This window comes from Nothobranchius furzeri, chromosome 2 (genome assembly GCF_043380555.1).
Source record: "Nothobranchius furzeri strain GRZ-AD chromosome 2, NfurGRZ-RIMD1, whole genome shotgun sequence".
Classification (NCBI taxonomy): Eukaryota; Metazoa; Chordata; class Actinopteri; order Cyprinodontiformes; family Nothobranchiidae; genus Nothobranchius; species Nothobranchius furzeri.
Genome location: NC_091742.1, coordinates 79,419,674 through 79,443,678, shown reverse-complemented (window position 1 = coordinate 79,443,678; position 24,005 = coordinate 79,419,674). Strand labels below are relative to the sequence as shown.

General features: G+C 42.7%; 2 protein-coding genes across 2 annotated transcripts in view; one reads left to right on the top strand and one right to left on the bottom strand.

Moving 5' to 3' along the window:
- Window positions 1-3,875: 3,875 nt before the first annotated feature.
- On the top strand, window positions 3,876-7,223 carry LOC139062053 (ras-related protein Rab-38-like). Its single transcript, XM_070542240.1, has 3 exons — window positions 3,876-3,953; window positions 4,032-4,229; window positions 5,563-7,223. The coding sequence occupies exons 1-3, from the start codon at window positions 3,876-3,878 to the stop codon at window positions 5,776-5,778; spliced, it is 492 nt and encodes a 163-aa protein (XP_070398341.1). The 3' UTR covers window positions 5,779-7,223.
- A 13,414-nt stretch (window positions 7,224-20,637) lies between these two features.
- The window catches only part of LOC129165505 (zinc finger protein 121-like), a 44,338-nt gene continuing 40,970 nt past the window's right edge, over window positions 20,638-24,005 (bottom strand). The window contains exon 2 of the mRNA XM_054748789.2: window positions 20,638-23,742. Within this exon, the coding sequence (XP_054604764.2) occupies window positions 22,463-23,742 (1,280 nt within the window). The 3' untranslated portion in view covers window positions 20,638-22,462. The remainder of the gene's footprint in view (window positions 23,743-24,005) is intronic.

Sequence of the window (24,005 nt, the reverse complement as noted above, 5' to 3'; positions counted from 1 at the left end):
CAAGGGCCGGGCCGCCTCGACCCTTAAGGTACACCTGGCGGCTATTTCGGCCAACCACCTCTTGGTGGATGGCAGGAGCATTGGGGCTCACTGTTTGGTGACCCAGTTTCTGCGGGGCGTGAGAAGGTTGCGTCCTGCCTTGTGCAGGCCGGCACCTGCTTGGGACCTTCCCCTGGTCCTGCAGGCCCTGTGTGGGCCACCCTTTGAGCCGATGACTACCGCCCCGTTGGCAGTGGTGTCAGTGAAAACCGCCTTTCTCTTGGCAGTGATGTCAGCTAAACGGGTCAGTGAGCTGCACGCACTGGACATCAGCCCCGCCTGCCTGCGGTGGAAGGCAGATGGGTCAGGGGTGACACTGTGGCCCAACGTTGCCTTTCTTCCCAAGGTTCTGCCCGCTGGCTACGTGAATGCCACAATCGAGCTGGGGGTGTATTTCCCTCCCCCATTTCTTTCGGAGGAACAATGGTGGGCGAATTTGCTGTGCCCGGTCCGGGCACTGCAGCTCTATATTGTGGCCACAAACACTGTCCGGCAGTCGAACCAGCTGTTTGTCTGTCACGGAGGTGTGAGCAGGGGTCGGGCCCTTTCGAAGCAGAGGCTGTCGCATTGGGTCGTGGATGCCATTGCGATGGCTTATGCGGCAGTGGTTGCCGTGGCTCCCCCTGGGATCTTGTGCCATTCCACCAGGAGTGTTGCTACATCCTGGGCGGCGATGAGAGGTGTGCCACTGGCGGACGTCTGTGCTGCGGCGTCCTGGGCAACTCCGTGCACGTTTGCACGCTTCTACCGCCTCAACGTTGGCCACGGGTCCACGCTCGCTTCGGCAGTGCTGCCTCTGGCGGCTACCTCCTGAGTGACGGTGAGTTTTGTGTTCCTCGTGACACTTCTGGCATAAGTCATCCACTCTGTTTACTGCCACTGGCAGTCAGGAGGGAACGAAACAGAACGGAAGTTACGGTGTAACTATGGTTCTGTGAGTTCCTGGATGACTGCCAGTCACAGGGGTCACTCGGAACTTCTCGGGCGAGAAGATCCCGGGAGACCCGAACGTAGCTATCAGCTATCAGCTCGTAATTTATAGACTCGCGACCAGGTGCGCTACGTGTCACGTGCGTGACCTCGTTTACATTAGTACTCGACCTGCGCAGAGCGCAAGGAGATACATCCACTCTGTTTACTGCCACTGGCAGTCAGGAGGGAACGAAACAGAATGGAAGTTACGGTGTAACTATGGTTCTGTGAGTTCCTGGATGACTGCCAGTCACAGGGGTCACTCGGAACTTCTCGGGCGAGAGATCCCGGGAGACCCGAACGTAGCTATCGGCGCGTAATTTATAGACTCGCGACCAGGTGCGCTACGTGTCACGTGCGTGACTTTGTTTACATTAGTACTCGACCTGCGCAGAGCGCGAGGAGATACATCCACTCTGTTTACTGCCACTGGCAGTCATCCAGGAACTCACAGAACCATAGTTACACCGTAACTTCCGTTATTTTTAACCCAGCAGTTTTAAGTGTGTGTAAATGGAATGATTGATTTACTTACTCACACATCCATGCGAAGTCGGTGAAAGGCCTTCCCTTTTTTGCGATGGCATGAGCATTTCTAAAAAGAAGCTGCATCTTTTCCAACTCCAAACTTCTGAGTGAAGAGAGGCTTTTCCCAGCAACACTCTCTTCAACTGGAACTGCCTTAGCAATCTTCATTTGGAGGCTTTCCTGGTGACTTCGAGCTTTCTCGTGGTCCTTTACAGCCTCGATTTTAAAATTATTAGTCCCCACCACAAAACTGTTAGTTTTGTTTTTTTCTTTCGTGTACACTCGGCAAATTTTACAAAACATTTCTGCATTTTCATTGTCAAACACAAGCCATTCACGGCCTGTCTGCCATTTACTGTTGAAGTTTCTTCTCTTAGCTTTGCACGCTCTGTCAACACTCTCATCTTCTGCTTCCTTCCTCTTCTCACCTCCTCCAGACGTCTGTCCTAACCACCGCAGCATTTTATCCAACTTCGCCGTCCAGCTCTGATTTTTCTTTGTCTTCGCTCTTCATCACATATTTTTTGCTTGTGTTTTCAGGCGTTTCTGGTGTCGCGCTCTCATTGTTGATTGGACCAAATTGCACAGCAGACAGAAGCGTGCTGTGCGCTGCAGCCAATAGGCATCTAAAACGTCACTTATAGCACACGGTTTACGGTGGTGTCGTGACTCGTCTTCGAGGAGGGGAGGAGGGGGCAAACGACCCAGAGCGTCTCTGACATGAATTGCTTGGTTGCCTCACGGATCACCGGCCAGACTGGCTAGTAATATTTTAACAGTACCCGCCAAAACGATTTTTAACCCGCATTTGGCGGGTTGGCGGGTGTTAATTTCGAACCCTGGTTGTAACATATCATCATCAGAAGTTTCTGTTCATAGGAAACCAAAAATACCTATAAGCTGACAAACCATTCAAATTAAAGCTGCAATAGCAAATCTGCAAGGAAATCTAGCTTTTAAACACAAACACGGTCACAGAACACTTAACCCATCATCCCTGAGTCGCGTCCGGCAGATACCGGAACCAGCATTGCCACAGTTATCAAGAAAGCACTAAACACCAGTCGCCATTACCCAGACATATTTTGTTGTCTGTGACTTCTAACAGTGTTTTTCTTCTTTGGACTCTGGTAGTTTGTCCTAAAGTTCAAGTGGTAGCAGTTGGCTGTTTCTCCTTCTCTGATATTGTTGAGCCAAGAGAACCTCTCACACCAGTGGTGTTCTGCTGCTGCTGCTGCAGCAAAAAAAATCTCATTATGAGCGGAGGACCCAGGAAAGTGCGGCGGTTTGGCAAAAGCGACAACCAATACCGTAGATGCTTCAGACAAAGCCATGTTATTGGCGGGGTTTTTTAGACAAATGCAAGAGAACCACAAGTTGTTGTATTTTCTTTTATGGCAGCAAAACATTTATAGCTAAACTATGTTAGAACGTTGTTAAGAGGCATGAAAAAATGTGTTATGCTAGTTTGTTTAGCAGAAAAATGTATTTTTAGAATCTGTTAGTAACTTGTCTTTGTTTTGTCTCCATCTGCTGGCAGATGTTTTGTTTTGCTTTATCATTTAGATATTTTTAAGCAAAATCCCAAAAAGATGTATATGTAAAGGTAATTTTCAGACTAATTTAGTCATTTTTTCTTCAGTTGTTTTGAGGTCTAAATTTGCACAGAAACTCTATTTACACTACATTTTCTATTAATATTGTATAAATGTCCTTTTCTTGTTTATGGGCATTTTTGAAATGATTAAGCTGTTTGTGCTTCATGCTATTCTATTTTGATTTTAGCCAGTTTGTTACATAGTCTAGCTCATGTCATTATTCAACTTTTCTTGTTTTGCTTTAATTTGTGGATTGTTTGCCAGAGTTAGGCACCGGCTCTCCATGACCCGTATGAGGATTAAGTGGTATAGAAAATGAGTGAGGTTGTGGGCTATTTTTGTGGTTGCATTACCCTTTATAATAGTTAAAGTGTCTCATGTTGTCCCCTTTGCAGCTCCCTTAACACAAAAGACATAAGTTTTGACATTTTAAACAATAACCTCTGAACTTTAGTTACAGTTGCATTTCTCACTTGTGTATACCACGAGCTGTGTGATCAGATGGAATTCTTGTGTTAGGTGTGTTTAAAGACCATTCAGCATAACAAACAAGTGGTTTTTCAGGGTTGTGTTTGAGCTATAAAATGTTTAACTTGTTTTTTCATAAAGCACCTAATTTCTGTTGGCTTTGATCACATTTCTGACTAATACTGAAGTTTTCTGACAGTCAGACGGATGGACGACAGAAACACAAACACTTCTTGTTTTTGTCCAACAGGACAGGAACGTTACGGGAACATGACCCGGGTGTATTACAGAGAAGCTGTGGGAGCTCTGGTGGTCTTCGACATGACGAGGCTGTCCACGTTCCAGGCTGTCCTCAAGTGGAAAGGAGATCTGGATTCAAAGATACTGAATTTGCTGCAGTAGACTGTTGTGTCCACTTGGGGGCAGACTAGACTCAACCTGTGGCAGTTCCAAGCATGTCTGCTGTTCCACCAGGTCACCCTGAGCAATGGAAGGCCAGTTCCAGCGGTTCTGTTGGCCAACAAATGTGACCAGCGTAGTCACGGTTTGTGTCCCAAACTTCCCAAACTGGACAGCTTCTACCAGGAGCACGGGTTAGTTGGCTGCTTCGAAACCTCTGCCAAGGCAAGACGCAGCTTTTATTTTCAGACACCAAATTGGGCATTAGTTTGTGTTTAACCCTCCCACTGTGACCATGCGAGGAAAGTTGACCATTGAGCAGGGTTAATGGTTTATCCCTTGGGTCCATGTGTTAGGGGTGAGGAGTGAGCACCACCTCACCCCTGCCACGTGGACCTCAAGGGATAAACCATCAATCCTGCTCAATTGTCAACTTTCCTCGCGGGGTCACCCATAAAGACAGTGGGAGGGTTAAAAGTGTTCAACTTAATGATCAGGTTTGATTCAAATCAGGGGAAAAAAGAACCAAACCTCAAAAACTAAAAAGTGTCAGCGAACCTCTCCAGTAGGTGCAGAAGCGAATATCTGCATCCATCTATAAAACACACAGAAGGCTCTGTGTTGATTCAGGCATTCCATCTAAAAGGCAGTTCTGAATAAAGAGAAGTACCACCCTACCTTATCATACAGAACCATCTGGAGCACATCTGCTTTATTATCAGAGCAGTAGAGGCTTATCACGATAGAGAAGACACACAGAAACACCATCAGTCATGGCTCAACCTCTGCAGAACCCAGAGGAGTCAGAACACAGAGCAACCAGGAAGTAAAGATTGGAGACAACTTCTCTAAGTCCACTTAAATTGCACGAATAATAGCATTCATCTTTGTTTTGGGGATTTTTTCATTATTTTCAATAAAGGGTTAACTTTTTCTATTTTCAAATGAAATAAAAGAATATAGGATCAGATTAGATCTTTTGCACTCACTTCTGGACACCCTTTTATGTGACACCATGGATTCAAATACTGCCCCCAAGTTGCCATAAATAAGAACTGGATGCTGTCTTTGCAAATGTAAACAGTTCTGTTGATTTTATTTTTTCCATCAAAATTAAATAATTTAGCTTTAATTGTCATGAAGAGGAGGGTGCCCTCCACATCTCATTTCTATTATGACCGCCTTCTTTTTTTTACTTCTCCAGAAAAACGATTTTCAAAAGTTTATTTAAATCATAATAGACATCCCAATAAATCTTGAGCTGCTGTAATACTCTACTATATACACACACACACACACACACACACACACACACACACACACACATATATATATATATATATATATATATATATATATATATATATATATATATATAATGCTTTTATTAGACTGTAATAATTTGTGAGAAAATTAAAGAGTCTACAATGATCCTGCTGATCAGGAAAAAAACTTTTTTATTGTGTCTTTATCATCTTTATCCTCAGAAGTAGCTGAAAGTTGTCTGTTACAACCCTAATGATCCTCTGTTGTCATCTTCACAAACCTTTTTCTCCAGGATGACACAAACGTTGATGCCGCCATCACGTGTTTGGTGAAGACCATCATAGCTGCAGAGGAGGAGAAATCAACGATTGAAACTGCCAGAAGTGACGTTATTATTCTCCCTCGCTTGGACTGTGACAAGAAGGAGAAGGGACTGGGTGGGTGTTCAGGATGCCCCCAAGTAAACCCCAAAACCGAGGAAATGACTAAAAACAGATTATGGATCTGATTATCAGTGGCGGCTTTAGCAATTTGGGGGCCCAAGGCGAACACAGACATGGGGCCCCTTACACTAAATTTTCAACAATCTTATCTTTAACTGGATTTGCGAAACTCTCCCCTCTTCTGACATGAGTTATTTTCCCTTTATATTAGTCCTCCTCTTTTTTCCTGTATTTCCCGCCCTTTGAGCGCTTTCAATATTTGCTCTGGTTTCTTTTTCCTGTCAGGGCTCCTGTGCTTTAGCCTTAGTTTTTTTTTTCTATTTTCCAATTTGGTCTGTTTTCCTCCCTTTAAACATTTTCCATGGTCTTTCCTTTCTGCTTCCTTTTGATGTTTACATCGAAAAACGACGTCACTTTCAGAAGTGAAAATAAAAGCTTTTATGAAGCATGCTGCTTCTTTCTCTCATTGGAGCCACTAGGATAACTCCATTTCATGCTTAATGTTTTGACTATCGCTTTGAGTTTGTTACAAACGCTCCCGCCTCTCTTCTTCCTCTTATTTGTGGTCTTATGGCACTTGGCAAACAACAATTTGGTGCATTACCGCCACCAACTGGATTGGAGTGGAATGACTACCAATCACTTCCAGTTTGTGCAACGCTGTCTTAAAAACCCTCTTATGACCATAATTATAACAGGGCCGCCTGGTATTTTTCTAATCTTATGACTGTAAAATTGTAATAAAAAGTGCAAAGTGTGTGTAACTCTTCTCTTTTTTTTCAGAACAACCTCAGCTTTCAGTGTATGATTTGTATTTTTAGGATTTATTTCTATTAAAGCCTTTAAAAAATCAGCTTAAAAGTGAAAAAAGCAAAACACGGATTAGAATTTTTTACATTTATTTCTGAACAGGAACTTCAAAATTACTGGACAAACAATTTGGAATGAACAATTTAAACTTTGAACTGCATCTATTCTTAAAAAGTTTGAACCTTGGTATCTTTTTAGCAGTTTTTAGGACCATTTATTTTTGTAAACTTTCAGATGTTTTTATTTGATGTGGTAGACCTTGAAGCAGTTTCTCTCCAGCTGCAGGCAGAGTCCCACTCTGCACACCTCACACTGCCATGGGGTGCTTCTCTTGCACACCGTGCACTGCTATACCAAAAACTTTGTTTTAGCAAAAAATAATTATTTATTGTAAAAAGATAAATAATGCTGGAATGAAGCTGAATCTTACAATTAGCAGATAGTTGAGGGTTGTTCAAATAAAAAAAAAAATAAAGACTGAACAAACATTCATACCCTGGTTCACTGGAGATCTGTCCTTCTTCATGGTCACTGTCTTCAGATATAAGCCTTCTGGGACACCTAATGGATTGTGTTCATTTTCTTTGAGGCATTTCCATAATTTCATGCTGGCTTTTTATGCTAATTAGCTTCCCCGTCCCGTTATCCGCTTTCACTGCGGCGCTGCGCTCCGTTTCAATCAGGCTGTACAGCAGGATTTCCCCTCGTAGCGATATTGTCCATAACTCTGATTGCTTCATGCTATAGATCGTTGGGAAGCTGTTTTTATGTACTTTTAGAAACCGTTGGAATTTTTTAAATCTGATCAGCCATTCAAAAGTTATAAAACGGAGCATTTTGGATGACAAACTCAGCACTTCTCTGAATCGGTGTTGTGATTTGTTGCGCTCAAGACAGGGGATCCCGGGGGCTACCGTAATGTATTGTACATGCACGAAAAGCCCCATTTTTAATCTTTCCAGCACTTTTGGAATTTTAATGATATCTCGAACGGTTCAGGAATTATGGTAATGAGAAGCATGTCCAATCCCGTCTGCGGTGACAGGTTGGTAATAAGATTATTGTGGCATTAACAGAGGGGTGTTGGCAGTCAGGGCTAGGGAGCCCCCAACACAAGGGGGCCCCAGGCGGCCGCCGCCCTATGCCTAATGGTAAAACCGCCTCTGCTATCAACCAACTCACCGAGCTGCAGTATTTCTGCGGTCAGGTCTCTCTCTGAGTTCGCTCCACAAGCGGTCAGCCCACACAGCAGCCAGGCACTGAAGCGGTCAGAGATGCGCCGGGCTGACCGCTGGGGAGAACCGGGTGGAAGAATGGAACTCAGAAGTGTCCCTCCGAGAGCTCCGTCGTATTTCAACTAGGGATGAGCGAGTACACCACTATCTGTATCTGTTCAACCAACTAAATTATCTGTATCTGTCCTCAGAATGGGCGAGGCATAACCCGGAAGTGGGCGTGGTCTAACTGGAAGTGGGTGTAGTTTACATCAATATATTATTTTAAGTCTGAAATTGATATGGAATGATCGGAAGTTGATATGTGTATTGTTTATTTGAAAACTATTTACAGAGCAGCCTCAAAATTGAGATTAAATATTTTTGATCATAATAGTAAAGAAACTATTACAGAACAAGTGTTTCATTAAAATCAGAACATTAATATTTGAGTGCATGGATTAATACATCTGAACTCATGCAGTAGGAACTAGGAAATATGAAATGCTAGAACCAGACACAACTTTATGTATATTTTTTAATTTATAATTTCATTAAACAGATTTTTTTCTTAACGTTCTTGGCATTTTGCCCCACACAAAGTTAAACAAAACAATGTTGATTAAGGTGTGTGTGTGTCTAAGAGAGAGAGGGTGAGAGGGAGAGAGATGGAGTTAAAAAATTTTTTTTAAAAACCCGACCAGAGCGGAGGTAGTGAGTGACTGATGCAGAACATCAGCTCTGTCTTGTCAAATGCACCATGTAAGTTACGAAAAAAGTAACTTTAAATATTCAACCGAAAAAGAGACAAGCTGAAGAAAACCTAGGGAAAACTGAAGAAACGTGAGCAACAGTGAAGCAATCACAGCGAGATCCGTTACTGTCTGTGTGTGTGCATGGATGAGCCGGACGGACTGCGCTCCCGGCGGGCTAGAGAGTTTTGTGTGTAGGGAGGGGCGGGCGCTCTATGTGACTGGCCAATCACAGAGCGTGAAGACAGTCAGTTACCCAATGAGGATTTTCCTTCAGCACGATTACAGATATTTATGAGGTTTACTCATTTCATGCTCGTATTCGTCAAAAATGCTTTAGGCTCATCCCTAATTTTAACCCATTTTTATGTTAAATGCACTGGGTTTTACCATGGTTTTACCCATTGACATATACCCTATTAATTATTTTACCGTATATTACATCTAAATTTCATGGTTAAACAGTACACGTTAAAATGGTAGTTTTCTGATAAGCTCAGCTAGTGCAAATAGGTGCTAGCGACCTAAAAAACATAAATATAATTTTACTTACCGGAAATAATGAAGTGGAGACTCCTTGGACGCTCTATTAGTGCACTTAATACCAAAGCAAGTCATTTTGTCAAACAATTGCACAAATAATATCCAAAAAGAATGCACAAACGCTACAACTACTGGTCTAATTTCAGAGACTAAAAATCGCGGAACAGTTTTCAGGTGAGACCGAGGCTCTACTGAGGCCTTTCCAGGGAGCTAGCTCTGTGGTCACGTGGGTCTGATGCTCATTATTTATACAGAATTTTAGGCATTTAATACATTTAAACAGAAGAGTGAGAAAAACGTTCACCCCCCTCAGAGTTGTCATGAGTGTAAACTAGATCATTTAAACCAAAAACATGTTTTGGTACCAGGCTGTAAACATGTTTATTTCTGCTGTGAAATTGGTATTTTTAACATGGGAGTCAATGAGGATTTGCTCGCTTCTGACACCAGCCCCCAACGGATGAGGGTGGAACTGCAATTTATTTCACTTCCGGGTTTGCTTCAATTTTTGAACGCATTGTGGGGGCTTGGGAGAAACAAAAACACAACCTGCACCAAACCTAGGTACATCTGAGAAGGTAGAAGTTTACAACACTGTTGCATTAAGGATTGGCTACATACATATGAACTGATCAATAAGATGTGATAATTCCATGTAAATATGAAATATCAATCTGATTGGCCTTTGAATGTTTAATCAGAAGACTTTAGTTTCTTGACTTATTTGGGGAACATACATATATTGTGTTGCAAGTCTTTTTATCTCTTAAAAATGTTTAAAAATATGTTTTTGTCTAATATGTCTGGCTGCCAGTCAAATTCAATTTAGTATCCTGGTTCTGGTTTTAGGGCCTTACATGGACAAGCTCCATCATACATTGGTGATGTAACGAAACTGGTTGGCTCACCATTAATGTAGCGTTGTGGTTTTATGCTCTTTTATGAAAGAGGAACAATGCTACGTATTAATTCGGAATATTAATTTTTAATAAATCAATAACCAAATTTTATATTGTTAAGAAGACTCAAAGGTTGTTTTCATCGATAAACTGACGATAATATCTGTGTGTCTGTGTTTCAGTTCAATGAGGAAACCAGTTTGAGAATTAAAGGTTTTAATTCTTCAAATTAAACTAATGATTTTGAAAAGTGACAAACAGGAAATAACAATCAACATTGGCAACTTTGTGGGACAATCTTTAACAGTTGATATGCTGTTCTTGCTCAAATAGACCTTCTGTCGGTGAATGAAGATTGAGAGTAATAGGATGTGGTTATGGATGCGTGGGTGTGCAAAGTGTCGTGAGAATTGAACATGAGGTGAGATGAACGCGTGTGCGCATCTGATTTTGCTTCAGGAAGAAACAGGTGTCTGAGTGAAAAGTGATGGTTTGAATAAACTTAGGTTTAGTTGGAAAAGATGCATCAAAACGCTATCTGTCGTGTTTTGCCTCACCGAAAATCGGACCCTCTGTTGGACTCGGGACGTCACCTTAGGATGTTTCATCCAGGGCACCTTGGCTGGCAAAGAAGACAAAGATGCGCCGCGAACCGGTCCAGAGTTGCCCTCGGTACACGTTGATGGTAAAGCGTTTTGTCGATGCGCTTTATTAAGTTAAGTTCACTCAGAAATCAAAAGACTCGGTAATGAGTCTGCGTTAGAAGTTGCGATTCAGCTATTCTGCCTGGCTTGGCAGGAACAGCGTGTGAGAGAAGGGGGGGGGGGGGGGGGGGAGAAACAAGCCAGCCGGCTCCCCCCTTCCAGCGGTTGTTCACACGTCCTCTCTCTTTCGTTGTCAAGTACGAACTCAAATCATAAGACTGAAACTTACCAAAAACCTTTCTCTTCTCAAAGCAAACGTGTGCGTCAGCAAATGTGTTTGGAGTTTACTGTGAGCAGATGTGTGTGGGTGTGTGTGAATGTTTGTGTGTGTGAAGGTCAGCAACAAACATCCTCAACATTATCATTTAATTAGGAATGGATTAATTAAATCTCTTATAATTACCCAAAGCCTAATAGTCATTCATTTGATTAAACACATTTATAATGAGCAAATTGATAATGGTTACTTTAACATTAAAATCAAGAAACAAAGTTTTAAGACTTGTTATGTTATGACTACTTTTATGGGAACAACATCTTCTGTGGGAACAACATCTTCTGGCACGAAGCTGCAGGTGGCAGATGTTATGGTTTCCTCCCAGACTCTCTGGCGTTCAGGTCTTAATCTGTGGGTGAAAGTTCTCAGCGACCCAGCTTTGACACAGCTTAGTCCAACACCACCTTTGTGACAGAAAACCCATATTTCCTCACGTTACAGTGATCTTCTCTCTTCTCAGTCCCTACACCCCCAGCATGTCCCTTAGGTCTAGGGCTGCAGCTATCGAATATTTTTGTAATCGAGTACTCTATCGAATCTTTTTTTCGATTAATCGAGTACTCTAATAAATTACCCTTTTGTGTTTATAAACCAATATATCAAATAGCATGTTATAAAATATGAAAGACCTCTCAAAATGAGCAAGCAATTGCCAGTTATTCTTCAAGTTTTATTCAAAATTAAGTTTGCAAAACTTCAGCACTTCAACTTTACTTCGCAGTAAACAAATGCCTGTGCAAAAAATAAGTAAAAAACCTGAGCCGATTTTCCCCTCGTGCGAGAATCTGCTAGCCTGCAAGCCAGACAGAAACTAGGAGGATAACTGTTGAAGTAGCGCTGCGAGCGGCTGCGGCCCAAACAGAACCAGAACCGCTCACGGCGCAAACAGCTCGCCCCTGTTTCCTTATTAACACACGTCCGTTTTAATTTCTACACTCTTTTTTTCTCACACAATAACAAGGATTGTCGAGAAAGCATGTTTGCTGTGGTTTTGGCAAATTATACTGATCACACAACATTTATTTACTTTCTTTCGTTTTCCTCCGCCACTCATAAATACCCGTGTCCTCCTGCAGCAATCCCGAGGGACAACAAATATCAATAACAACACAATAAAAAGTCCGACATATTGTGTAAAAACTGCTATTTTTTAGCACATTTTAAGTTCGACGTGTTGCTACCAGACGTACGGTGTGAGCTGAAACTGAGTGCTACAAACGAAAAAGTCGCACAGTGTCTGCAGAATATATAGAAATACAGGCTAAAATGCATTATCTTGTGGAGGCTCCGAGTCCGCTTGCAGAAGTGACATTTACAACAAAACTCTAAAGGAGACGGTTTTGGACCTTCAGGCCCGCAGCATGAGGGATAATCTGGTGTTCGCAGGTCTGCCGGAGCAGACGGGAGGGGCGGAGAACTGCGAACATACAATCAAGAACTTTCTCCAGACAGAAATGAAGATTCCAGAAGAAACGATAAAAAACATCACATTTCACCGGGTACATCGCCTTGGAGCTAGACGAGGAGACAGCAGAAGACCTCGTCCCATCGTGGCTAAATTTGAACATTTTAAGCAGAAGGATCTTGTTAAAAGTCACGGAAGAGAGCTTAAAGGGAAAGATTTCAGCGTGAATGATCAGTTCCCGAAGGAAATTCTGGATCGGCGCAGGGTTCTCTTTCCGCTGCGTAAAAAGTTTATCCAGGATGGGAAGAGAGCTGTCATCTCGGTGGATAAGCTTTATGTGGACAATAAGCTTTACAAGGAGCGAGGAGTGACTGACTGGCTGTATTAGCCCAACATCAGGTCAGACATTTATTATTCTTATCAGGATTCACTGGGTTTGATCACGTCAGGATTAAACAGCTGCTAAATCCGTTTTCTAGATGATAAGATCACCTGTTCATCACCACTTCACACCCCTATCACCTCTTCTTTTTAGTTCTTTCTTCTTTTTTAACCTGTATCTGTACTTTCCCTTCCTCTTTACTTGGTTCTGTTCCTTTACACCTGTATGGCACAACCACACAACTTTCCAACACTGCGTCAGACTCGACACACGCACACACACACACACACACACACACACGCACAGCACACACACACACACATGCACACACACACACACATACACGCACACACACACGCACACACACACACACACACACATACACGCACACACACACACACACAGCACACGCACACATGCAAACACACATGCACACGCACACACACGCACACACACACACACACAGATATATTAAATTCATAGCACAATATCATAATTTATGCGTCAAATAATACAACCACAAACACTGTTGGATCTTTATTATTATTATTATTATTTACTTTTTTTGTTATTTATTAACATACTATTTATACATTTATATACTTATTCCATCCTATTCACATGAAGGCGTCATATTTTAGCTACTCACACACACATCTATGGGTGCACTAAGATTTGTCTCATGGAACGTACATGGAGCTGGCTCTAGAGAGAAGAGATTAAAAATATTTGATCAGTTAAAGAGAGTGCAAGCAGACGTAATATTATTACAAGAGACTCATAGATCTGCCACATCTGCAGATGAACTTAAAACACCTGAGTTTCCCAGCATGTTCTCTGCCTGCTATAACTCTAGGCAAAGAGGTGTAGCTATTTTAATACACAAAAACATCAATTTCACAGTATTGGACACAGTTTCTGATCCAGAGGGTAGATTTATAATGTTAAAATTATCTGTACAGAACCAACGCTTATGTATCGTCAGCATATACTGTCCAAATATTGATGACCCTCCATTCTTTCATAATTTTTTCTCTGTACTCTCCGAACACTTGGACTGTCCACTTATACTTGGAGGTGATTTAAATTTTTGGATGAATTCCTTAACAGACTGGCTCAGTACAGCTGGGACTCAGCGCAATTGGCAATCCACTAACATAGTTAAACAGTACATGAGTGATTATGGGCTTTGTGATGCATGGCGATCTCTTCATCCTAACCGTAGAGAGTATACTTTTTTTTCGCACGTCCATCACTCTCACTCACGTTTGGATTATTTTCTAGTCAGCAGCTCATTGTTGGCTGACATTTCAGACACTGAGATACACCCCATATTTGTCAGCGACCATGCTCCGGTTTCTTTAACTCTGGTAAATAAGAAGACAATCCCACCAAGCAAAAACTGGAGGTTTAATACATCACTGCTTAAAGACGAAGGTTTTATAGATTTTTTTAAAAAGGAGTGGGCTTTATATTTAGAACATAATGACCTGCCTGGAACATCAGCACCTATCCTTTGGGAGGCAGGAAAGGCAGTGATGAGAGGTAAAATAATCTCTTTCTCATCACATAAGAAAAAAAACAGAAAACAAACGTATTCAGGAGTTAGAAGAAATCATCAAGTCTTTAGAGGCGTCCACAGAAGAAGAGTCAATGAGCAAATTACGTAAAGCTAAATTAGAACTTAATGGAATTATTGACAAAAAGACACAATTTTTAGCACAAAGACTACGAATAGAAAACTTTGAACATAGTAATAAATCAGGTAAATTCTTAGCTAGCCAATTAAAAATAAATAAAGAGAAAACTACCATATCTGCTGTTAAAGACTCAACCGGGAATATAGTTAATGACCCTGAAAGAATAAACAACACCTTCAGAGACTTTTACCAAACTTTGTACTCACCACAGATAAACCCATCAGATAATGAGATCAATGAGTTCCTTGACAGGATAACACTTCCTAAATTATCAGACAGCCAAGTTACAGTCCTGGACTCGCCACTAACATCAGCGGAGCTCCAGGAAGCCCTTAAATCCATGACGAATAGGAAAGCTCCAGGTCCAGACGGGTTCCCAGTAGAATTCTACAAAGAATTCTGGATCATTCTGGCTCCAACATTTTTCAGAATGGTGAGGGAAATCGAAGAGAGCGGCAGATTACAGCCAAACATGAATTCAGCCAATATTAGTCTCTTGTTAAAACCAGGCAAAGACCCAGCATTTCCAACCAGCTATTGCCCAATTTCTCTTATTAATGTTGATCTCAAAATAATTTGTAAAGCCCTGGCCAAAAGATTAGAGAAGGTAACCCCCTTCATAATACACCCTGACCAAACTGGTTTCATTAAGGGTAGACAGTCATCCACAAACTCACGTAGATTACTTAATTTGATAGATTTCTCTTACAGTAGAAACATAGAAACTAGTATATTATCTCTAGATGCAGAAAAAGCTTTTGATAGAGTTAACTGGAAGTTCTTATTTAAAACTTTACATAAATTTGGCTTTGGGAACTTCTTCATAAACTGGCTAGAAACATTATACAGTTCACCAACAGCACGTGTCAGGACGAACGACCAAATATCAGCTAGCTTCTGTCTTCAGAGGGGGACCAGGCAGGGATGCCCACTCTCCCCCTCACTATTTGCTATCTTTATCGAACCACTAGCAGCAGCAATTAGGCAAACAACAGATATTAAAGGGATAAAGTGTAAGAAAATAGAACATAAGATCAGTCTTTATGCAGATGATGTTTTACTCTTTCTCCAGAATTCTCAATCCTCTCTCTCCCAAGCAATAGAACTGATAAACTCTTTTTCAAGAGTTTCAGATTACTCTATAAACTGGTTAAAATCCACAGTTCTACCAATTAATTTCTCATTTGTCAATTTGCTTAATACACAATTGGAGTCAGGGAATATCGCATACCTGGGAATTAATATCTCTCCCAAGTTAGCAGATCTAACCAAACTAAACTACATCCCACTTTTAAGGAGAGTGGAAGATGATCTTGCAAGATGGAAATCCTTACCAATATCACTCATGGGGAGAGTGGCTACAATTAAAATGATGGTCTTACCCTGAATAAATTACTTATTCTCGATGATCCCAAACAAACCACCAGCTGACTGGTTTAAATCTCTGGACTCCTCAATTACTAAATTCCTTTGGCAGGATAAACCTCCACGAATTAGCTTAAAAACGCTTCAGAAGACCAAAGACAGAGGAGGACTGGATTTACCCAACTTTTATTATTATTTCTTAGCCAACAGGCTGCAATATATACCAAGATGGTTGCAAGATAACCCATTAGACGAGTCCTGGTTAGATATAGAACAGACACTTTGCAATACGATAGAGCTTTCAGACTTACCATTTATTAGCTCAAGCATAAGAAAACATGAAAGCTTCAAAAGTATTAGTATCAGCACCTCTCTGACAGCATGGTGGGAGTATCTTAAAATGACAGAGTCTTCACTAGTACCATGCAGACGCACACCTATCTGGAACAATCCTGACATTTTGCAAAACAACAAAATGATGAACCTTCCGGACTGGAAAAATAAAGGAATCCTATACCAGGAACACATATATGAAGGATTGGACTTCATCCCATTTAATCAAATAGTCTCCCAATTTGGAATGGATAAGAATAGCTTTTTAGAATATCACCAAATTAAATCTGTAGTCAAACAAAAATTTAAGCTCAATAAAATAGAATTACAAACACCACCAAGGGTATTAGACTTTTATAATCTCAAACCCCCCAAACTACTGTCTAAAGTATATAAGACACTGTCCAAAATAGACGATAAAATTGCAATCCCTATTGAAAAATGGGAGGTGGATCTATCAGTTAGCTTTGACCAGGACTTTTGGTCCCAAACTTGTTTAAAAACTTTTAAAATGATCAGACACCCCAATTTACAATTAATTCAGTACAAAATTCTACACAGAGTACACTATACAGGTCATCGGATGTTCAAGATGGGGTTTGTGTCGTCTGACACCTGTACACACTGCACAAACAACATTCCTGACAATTACATTCATGCACTGTGGTCCTGCCCACCTGTCCAGGAATTTTGGGGTAGAGTATGTGAGGATCTGTCAAAATGTCTGAAATGTCATATCCCAACCACCCCCTCTCTTTGTTTACTGGGAAACCTGGACGATGTCCCGATTGCAACATCTTTGGTTCACGTGGTTCTGACTGCCATGTGCATCGCTAAGAAAACTATCCTCTTGAATTGGAAAAATAGAGAAAGTCTCTGCATTAACCAGTGTAGAAATCTTTTGTTAGATCATATTGCACTTGATATAGCCTCTGCTTCCACTTCAGACGAATCTCTCTGGGCTCCTTTGATCGGTTCCATCACATAGCGAGGGTGGGGGGCCGTTGATGTTGTCCTGCGGGATGGTGTGGGTGGGGGGGTGTGGGGTCTGAGTTTGGAGTATCCGGATGTTCCCTGGAGGTGGGTTCACGGGGGGGTCTGGGACTGGGGGGCCGTTGCCCCCCTCTGGAGGTGCTTGGGTTGCCTCGGGGGGTGGACTGCTGGCGGTTGTGAGTGGGGCCTCTTGGGGATCTTGGCGGCGGCCATGGGTCACTGCCTGGTGGCTGCAATGCCCCTGGGCGGGTCTGGGTGGGGGCCTGGGGGCTCGGGGTTTGGGGGTGGCCGGCCCCGTGTGGGGATCTGGGCGGGGCCTTGGGGGTCGGGTCCTGACATGTATGCTGCCGGGAAGAAGGCAGGGACACCCAGCAGTGCCTGGCCCGGGTTCGGGGGCCTCAGGTAGACCTTGGCTCCTCTGCCGTTCCATCACAGGGGAGGGGGAGGTCCAGGAGGGGGAGGACCCAACCTTACCTGGATGTCCCATGTCTTATATATTCTGGAAGTTGTGCAAATGCAGGGGTGGGCATAGATATTCTGCTGGGGTGGGGCTGGGTGGGTGCCCTCGGACTCCGTGAGGCTCTGTAATGCTGCTGCTTTGGGCCCTGGCAGGATGGGCTGGGGTCTCCATGCCCTGGGTGGCAGTTGGACAACAGAGGTGCCTATTGGGGCCAGTAGGGGAGCTGGCTCCCTGGAGGGCTAAGCCCAACCAGCCATTCCTCCCCATCCCCGCATATTTCTCTCCTCCTGCTCCCTCACATCATCACACAAACATACACATAGGACCTTGGGGGGTGGGCAAGTCAGGGAGTGCGGGTATGGACCCCATTTCCACATTCCTGTGGAAACCTGCCTCCCAATTTTATTTGCACCTTATACACTTCCACTGACGACATTCCACACAAACACACACTTAGGGCCTTGGGAGTGAGCACATTCAACGGCATTTGGCAGGGGGATATTTCAGCCTCCTCCCGAGTGCCGGTGCCCACTTCCAATTTTAAACCGCACTTAGACACTGATGGCTGAGGGTGTAAGTGGGGTGGTGCGGTGGCATCAGCTGGCATATGCTGGATGATGCCCGCACTGCCCACTCACCACAGCCATGGAATACACCTCATGATCACACAACACTATATTGGAGCAGGCGGAGGGAGACTAGGGGTCTTAGCCACCTCTGTTGTTGCTGGGCTTCCTGGGGCTGGAGGCTAGGAGGGAGATCTGGCCGTCTGGTTGGGGTCTGGGGTGGTGGGTTGCTGTGCTCAGCGTTGGGCGGGGGAGCCTGCTCATCAGCACCCCAGCAGAAAGGGTCAAACTCTGGTTACCGGTGATGGTTGTACCCAATGTGCAGCAGTACCGGGACCAGAGTGAATAGGGTGTGTATGGGGAGCATGAGTGGGTGTCCGGCGTGCATCTTTGTAAGTCTTGGGTTGTATGTGCATGTGTGAGCATGAGGGAGGGAGCGTGTGACTGTGTTTGTGTATGACTGTATATGTCAGGTGGGGCCTTTGGGTCCTCCCCTCTCCTGGAACTTCTCTTGATGATATAGATCTCTGTCCCCCCTCCCCCTGCCACACCTGGTGTGGGGGCTTGTGCCTTGGTCTGCCTGAGTGTTCGTGGCAACCGGGTCGGGGGGGTTTAACATTTTGGCATCTGCCTGTTAGATCCCGGTGGCTGCCTGGTGGGGTCTGGGTCCCTGGGCTCTGCTGGGTCCCCGGCGGGGGTGGTCGCCCCTGGGTCCCGGGTCGCTGGGTCCCGGGCTCGGCCGGCTAGGGGGTGGGAGGCTGCGGGCGGGCCTGAGGGCTTGCCGCTGATATCTCCGGGGACTCTGCCGGCTGCTGGTTGTGGCCCCCCGGGGCGATCCTCTGTGCCTCTCGAGGGGGGCGGGGGCCTTCCTGGTTGCAGTCTCCTTGGGGTTCCTGCGTTCTGGGGCAGCGCCTGGATCTCTGGGACTTGGAGCTCCCCCCCGTCTCCTGCGCATCTTTGGGGGACGGATCTGTGGTCCCTCACACTCTCTGTTGGGCGCTCCTATAGAAAAACCTTAAATAAACAAGCGCGTGTACACACACAGGTGCTCACATGGTGCTCTCAAAAGTATGGGCTTGGGCACGTTAAACACAGGTCTTAAGACTATGGTGGGCACTTAATATGTTGTGATTTATTATCGTGATTCTTCAGTTAAGCAATGTTGATTATATATATATATTTTTTTTCTTTTCATCAAGTTGACGCAGTGAGAGGTAGATCTTGTTGTATTGTTGTTGTGTCCATTTTTTGTGTCCCTTTGTTTCTTTTGTCTTTTTTCTGCAGGTCTAGAAGCAGACTCTTGTTCATTATTGTTTATTTTTGTGGAAACCCCCCCCCCCCCTCTCTCCCCACCTTTTCTTTTCCTTTCTCTTTCACCTCTGTCTCCGTGTCTGGTCGGAATTACAAAGCATTCAGCATCAATAACAATAAAGTTTTAAGTATCAGGCGTGACATTAAAAGCAAACGCTTTGATGCTCCACCTGAGAATAAATCTGTAAGGCTTGTCACCAGCATTCAGACATCAATTCTGCTTGCTTCACAGCCAGACAGGACACGGTAAAAAAAATAAATAAATAAATAAAAAATAAAAAATAAAATAAAAGAAGTGACATTTACAGGCGCTGCAGCATCGAGGATGTGGTGTTGTGGTAGCTAGATCCATTTTACAGTATTTATACTGGACTATGTTTTCCACCTTACGACGTGAAAAATGGTTCCACAACTTTTACATTTTCTGTCTTTTTCGCACTCCACCGGGGTTCAAATTGTCCGCCATGGCTTAAGAGAAAGTTAAGTTACATTCGCTACTCCCGTGTGCATTCAGTCCAGTGGGCATGTGCGTCACTTATTTCGGTCCGGGTGAAACATGACCCCGTGCGTTTGCAAAGCCATGAATTAATTAAATATGAATTAAACGAATCCTCGAAGCAGAGAATTTGACTCGAGGATTTTTTGTACTCGAATTATTCGAGGTACTCGAGGAATCGTTTCAGCCCTACTTAGGTCCATTGACCAAAGCCTGGTTGTGCAGCGCACCAGGCTGGGAACTCTCTCCCCCTGAGCCTGAGATCATTGGACTCAGGGGTCTCCTTTAAAAAGCAGCTGAAATCTCACCAGTTCAGGCTGGCTTTGATGTTACCTTCATCATCACCATCCCTATTCTGCCCGGGATCCACCGATTTCTCTCTTTCCTCTTCGTTTTCGCATTCCCTTTCCTTACATTTTTAATCACAATTTTTAGAATTTTTTCAAAATCTTTTTTATATTTAAAATGTTTTGTTTTTGTCAAGCGCCTCTGATTTTTATCTTGAGAGGAGCTATATAAAAATTGTTTCCTTTTCTTTCTAATTAATATAGGCCATTTTAGTGGATGTTATTGTTCCTTTATGCCCAGATCATATCTGTAGAACTCATAACTTCACAGGAAATTATTGGCCAAGCTGTGTGATCGGTATCAGTAATCAACATTCTTTGAATTCGTGATTGGAAGCATAAAACTTGATCGGAGCATCCCTAGATATGGCTTTTCACATGTATGTACATTTTATTTATATAGCACTCATCACAGACAGAAAATCACATGGTGTTTCACATAGATCAAAACAAATCATTAAGTCATAAAATCATAGTGATCTTAAAACAGAAATAAAAATCTAAGTCACATATTTATAAAATACCATTAAACAAAGGAAAGATGATTACAAATTTGAGTTAAAAATAAGAAAATACAATACTGAGAAATAGCAGCTTTAAATGAAAGGGTCTTCTGCTGTTTTTTTTTAAGTGTCCAGACTGTCAAGACTACGTAAGGCTAAAAGGAGGACCACTCCAATGTCAGGGTGCAACAGTCTGGAAGGAGCCATCACCTGGACTTCTATAATTGGTCTTTGGAACTTCTAGAAGGTTCTAGTTTGTGGATCTGAGGGCTCGGGTTGGAGTATGAGGCTTTAGAAATTCAATGATATAATGTGAGTTAGGGCTGCACAATATATCGAAAATTATCATCATCGCAATAACAGGACGTGCGATAGGCCCATCGCAAAGCACGTCAAAAACGGCGATAAATGTTTGGTTCAAACATTTCCATCCGTGTCATACATCAACTTTTTGTAAACCAGCTCTGTTTTTTACGCGGAAGTATTATTTGACCAATCAAATGTAGCCCTTCTGATATGCAGCCAATCAGATGGGTCCGTTAACGTAATACGCCCGCCCCCTACGTAGACCCTTTTGGAAAGCAACACCCGAACATTAGCGGCGCCGTTCCCTTGTTCGTCATGCTGGTTCAGAGCAATGAACGCACTTTGTGCTGAGGTTTCTGGAATCAGCGCTGCTTTCAAACGTGAACGCGAGTATGCTCCGTGTCGTTAATCATTTTTACCGGGCTGACTCAGACACGTGCCGGTGAACAAACCCACCTCCATGTTGCTAGTGTTCCACCGGGTGGTGGCTCTGGTTAGCTTCCAGCTAAAAGGCTACAGCACTCTCCTCCCAGTCCCACCCTGCTAAAAAGGGCCTGGAAAAGTTCCCCCACACATCAAAGTGATTTTTCATTTATGAACTTTTATAACCCTGTTAATCAGGATAGTTGATTTGCTGCTGCACATAAACTGTCAGTCAGAAGCTCTGCTAGCCGGTTATCTTAGAGGAGCAAGTTCAATTTGTTAGCTTGTTATCAGAATCATAGTTGCAATTTCATCATCTGAGCTGCTTTTTAAGATCTAGGTAAACTTGTTCAATTTGGGGTTAAAAACAAACGTTTTCACATATTTTCCATGCAGTTTTTTGCCAGTTCCTCTTCTGAAAGGTAGACAATTGATTTCTCTTTCCCTCAGAAAATCTTAATATTCTCCTAGTTTGGCCCAGCACAGTTCACTTTCCAATTGCAGCAACAGCCTTATATCATAACCACATAAGTGGAGAAAATGTTCAGTAGCAATGACAGAATTTGCTGTTGCATTTAAGTGATGTTAACTATTATTTAACATTTAAACTTACTTTCTGACTTTTTTTATTTACTCAAAAACCCTGGTAAGGGATGTTTTTCTGTAATTGGAGCATCAGAAAAAGTTTTATGGTGGTGGTGATGTTTTAAAGTCACTGAGAAACTGCATGCATGCAGTTTGTTGTTTTGCTGCTAATACAGTAGCAGGTGCAGCTGCATATTTTTGCACTAAAAATGTTATGTTGTAATGGAATTCATGCATTAGTTTTTGTTTGCTTTAAACCCAGAGCAGCCGTCACACACCAGACATCAACACTGCATACTTTAGTATTTGTTCATTTATCGTGAGTAATATCGATATCGCAATATTAAGCACTGTTATCGAATATCGCAGGTTTTCCTAATATCGTGCAGCCCTAATGTGAGTTCTCATGTGTGTAGTAAAGTGACTACTGTCACTAAAACATTTACCACAAGTTTTACATGGATATGGCTTTTCACCTGTGTGAGTTCTCATGTGTTTAGTCAAGTCACCACTGCCACTAAAACATTTACCACAAGTTTTACATGGATATGGCTTCTCACCTGTGTGAGTTCTCATGTGTGTAGTCAAGTTACTACTGCCACTAAAACATTTACCACAAGTTTTACATGGATATGGCTTTTCACCTGTGTGAGTTCTCATGTGTTTAGTCAAGGAACTACTGACACTAAAACATTTACCACAAGTTTTACATGGATATGGCTTCACACCTGTGTGAATTCTCATGTGATAAATCAAAGCAGCACTCTGTGAGAAACATTTACCACAACTTTTACAATGAAATGGCTTCTCATCTGTGTGAGTTCTCATGTGTCTAGTCAAGGCACTACTGTTACTAAAACATTTACCACAAGTTTTACATGGATATGGCTTCTCACCTGTGTGAGTTCTCATGTGTGTAGTCAAGGTACTACTGACACTAAAACATTTACCACAAGTTTTACATGGATATGGCTTTTCACCTGTGTGAGTTCTCATGTGTTTAGTCAAGGAACCACTGCCACTAAAACATTTACCACAAGTTTTACATGGATATGGCTTCTCACCTGTGTGAATTCTCATGTGATAAATCAAAGCAGCACTCTGTGAGAAACATTTACCACAACTTTTACAATGAAATGGCTTCTCACCTGTGTGAGTTCTCATGTGTGTAGTCAAGTTACCTCTGACACTAAAACATTTACCACAAGTTTTACATGGATATGGCTTCTCACCTGTGTGAGCACTCTTGTTCCTTTTTTGTTTTTTATCATCTACACTGTCTCTGTGATCTTTGGATTGGCATATTTTTTTACGTGTCAGTTCTTCATTGCTGTTTGATTCTGAGTTTTCTTTCCTGCATCCACCCTGATCTTGGTTCTCAGCTTCTGTAGTACTCTGACACAAGGGTTGGTTCTTGTTTGGTTCTGGTTCATGACAGTCTGTTTCTTCAGAAGGAGAAGGCTCCATGAAGGTAACAACTTCCTGCTTCAGAAGAAACTGCCCTTCATGCTGATGGATAAGGAGTTCTTGTTGTTCCTCTTTCATCAGTGGAGGTTCTGGTTCCTTCTGGTCCAAACTGGAGGTCCATTTCTGTTTAGAGAGCTGCTGGTCAGTCAGAGCCATCTTGTTTTCCCAGACATGATTCTGTGGAAGTTCTGGACAGGATAAAAGACAAAACAAAATGTAGATTAATGTGAATTTAAAAAAATCTCGTGTTTGGACAAAGCTTCTCATTCAACGTGTTTTCTTTATTTTCATGACCATTTATATTGGGCGATTCTAAATGAAGGCATTAAAATTATGAATGAATACATGTGGAGTTATGTACTTAACCAAAACGGTGAAATAACTGAAAATATGTTTTATATTCTATTTTCTTCAAAATAGTCACCCTTTGCTCTGATTACTGCTTTGCACA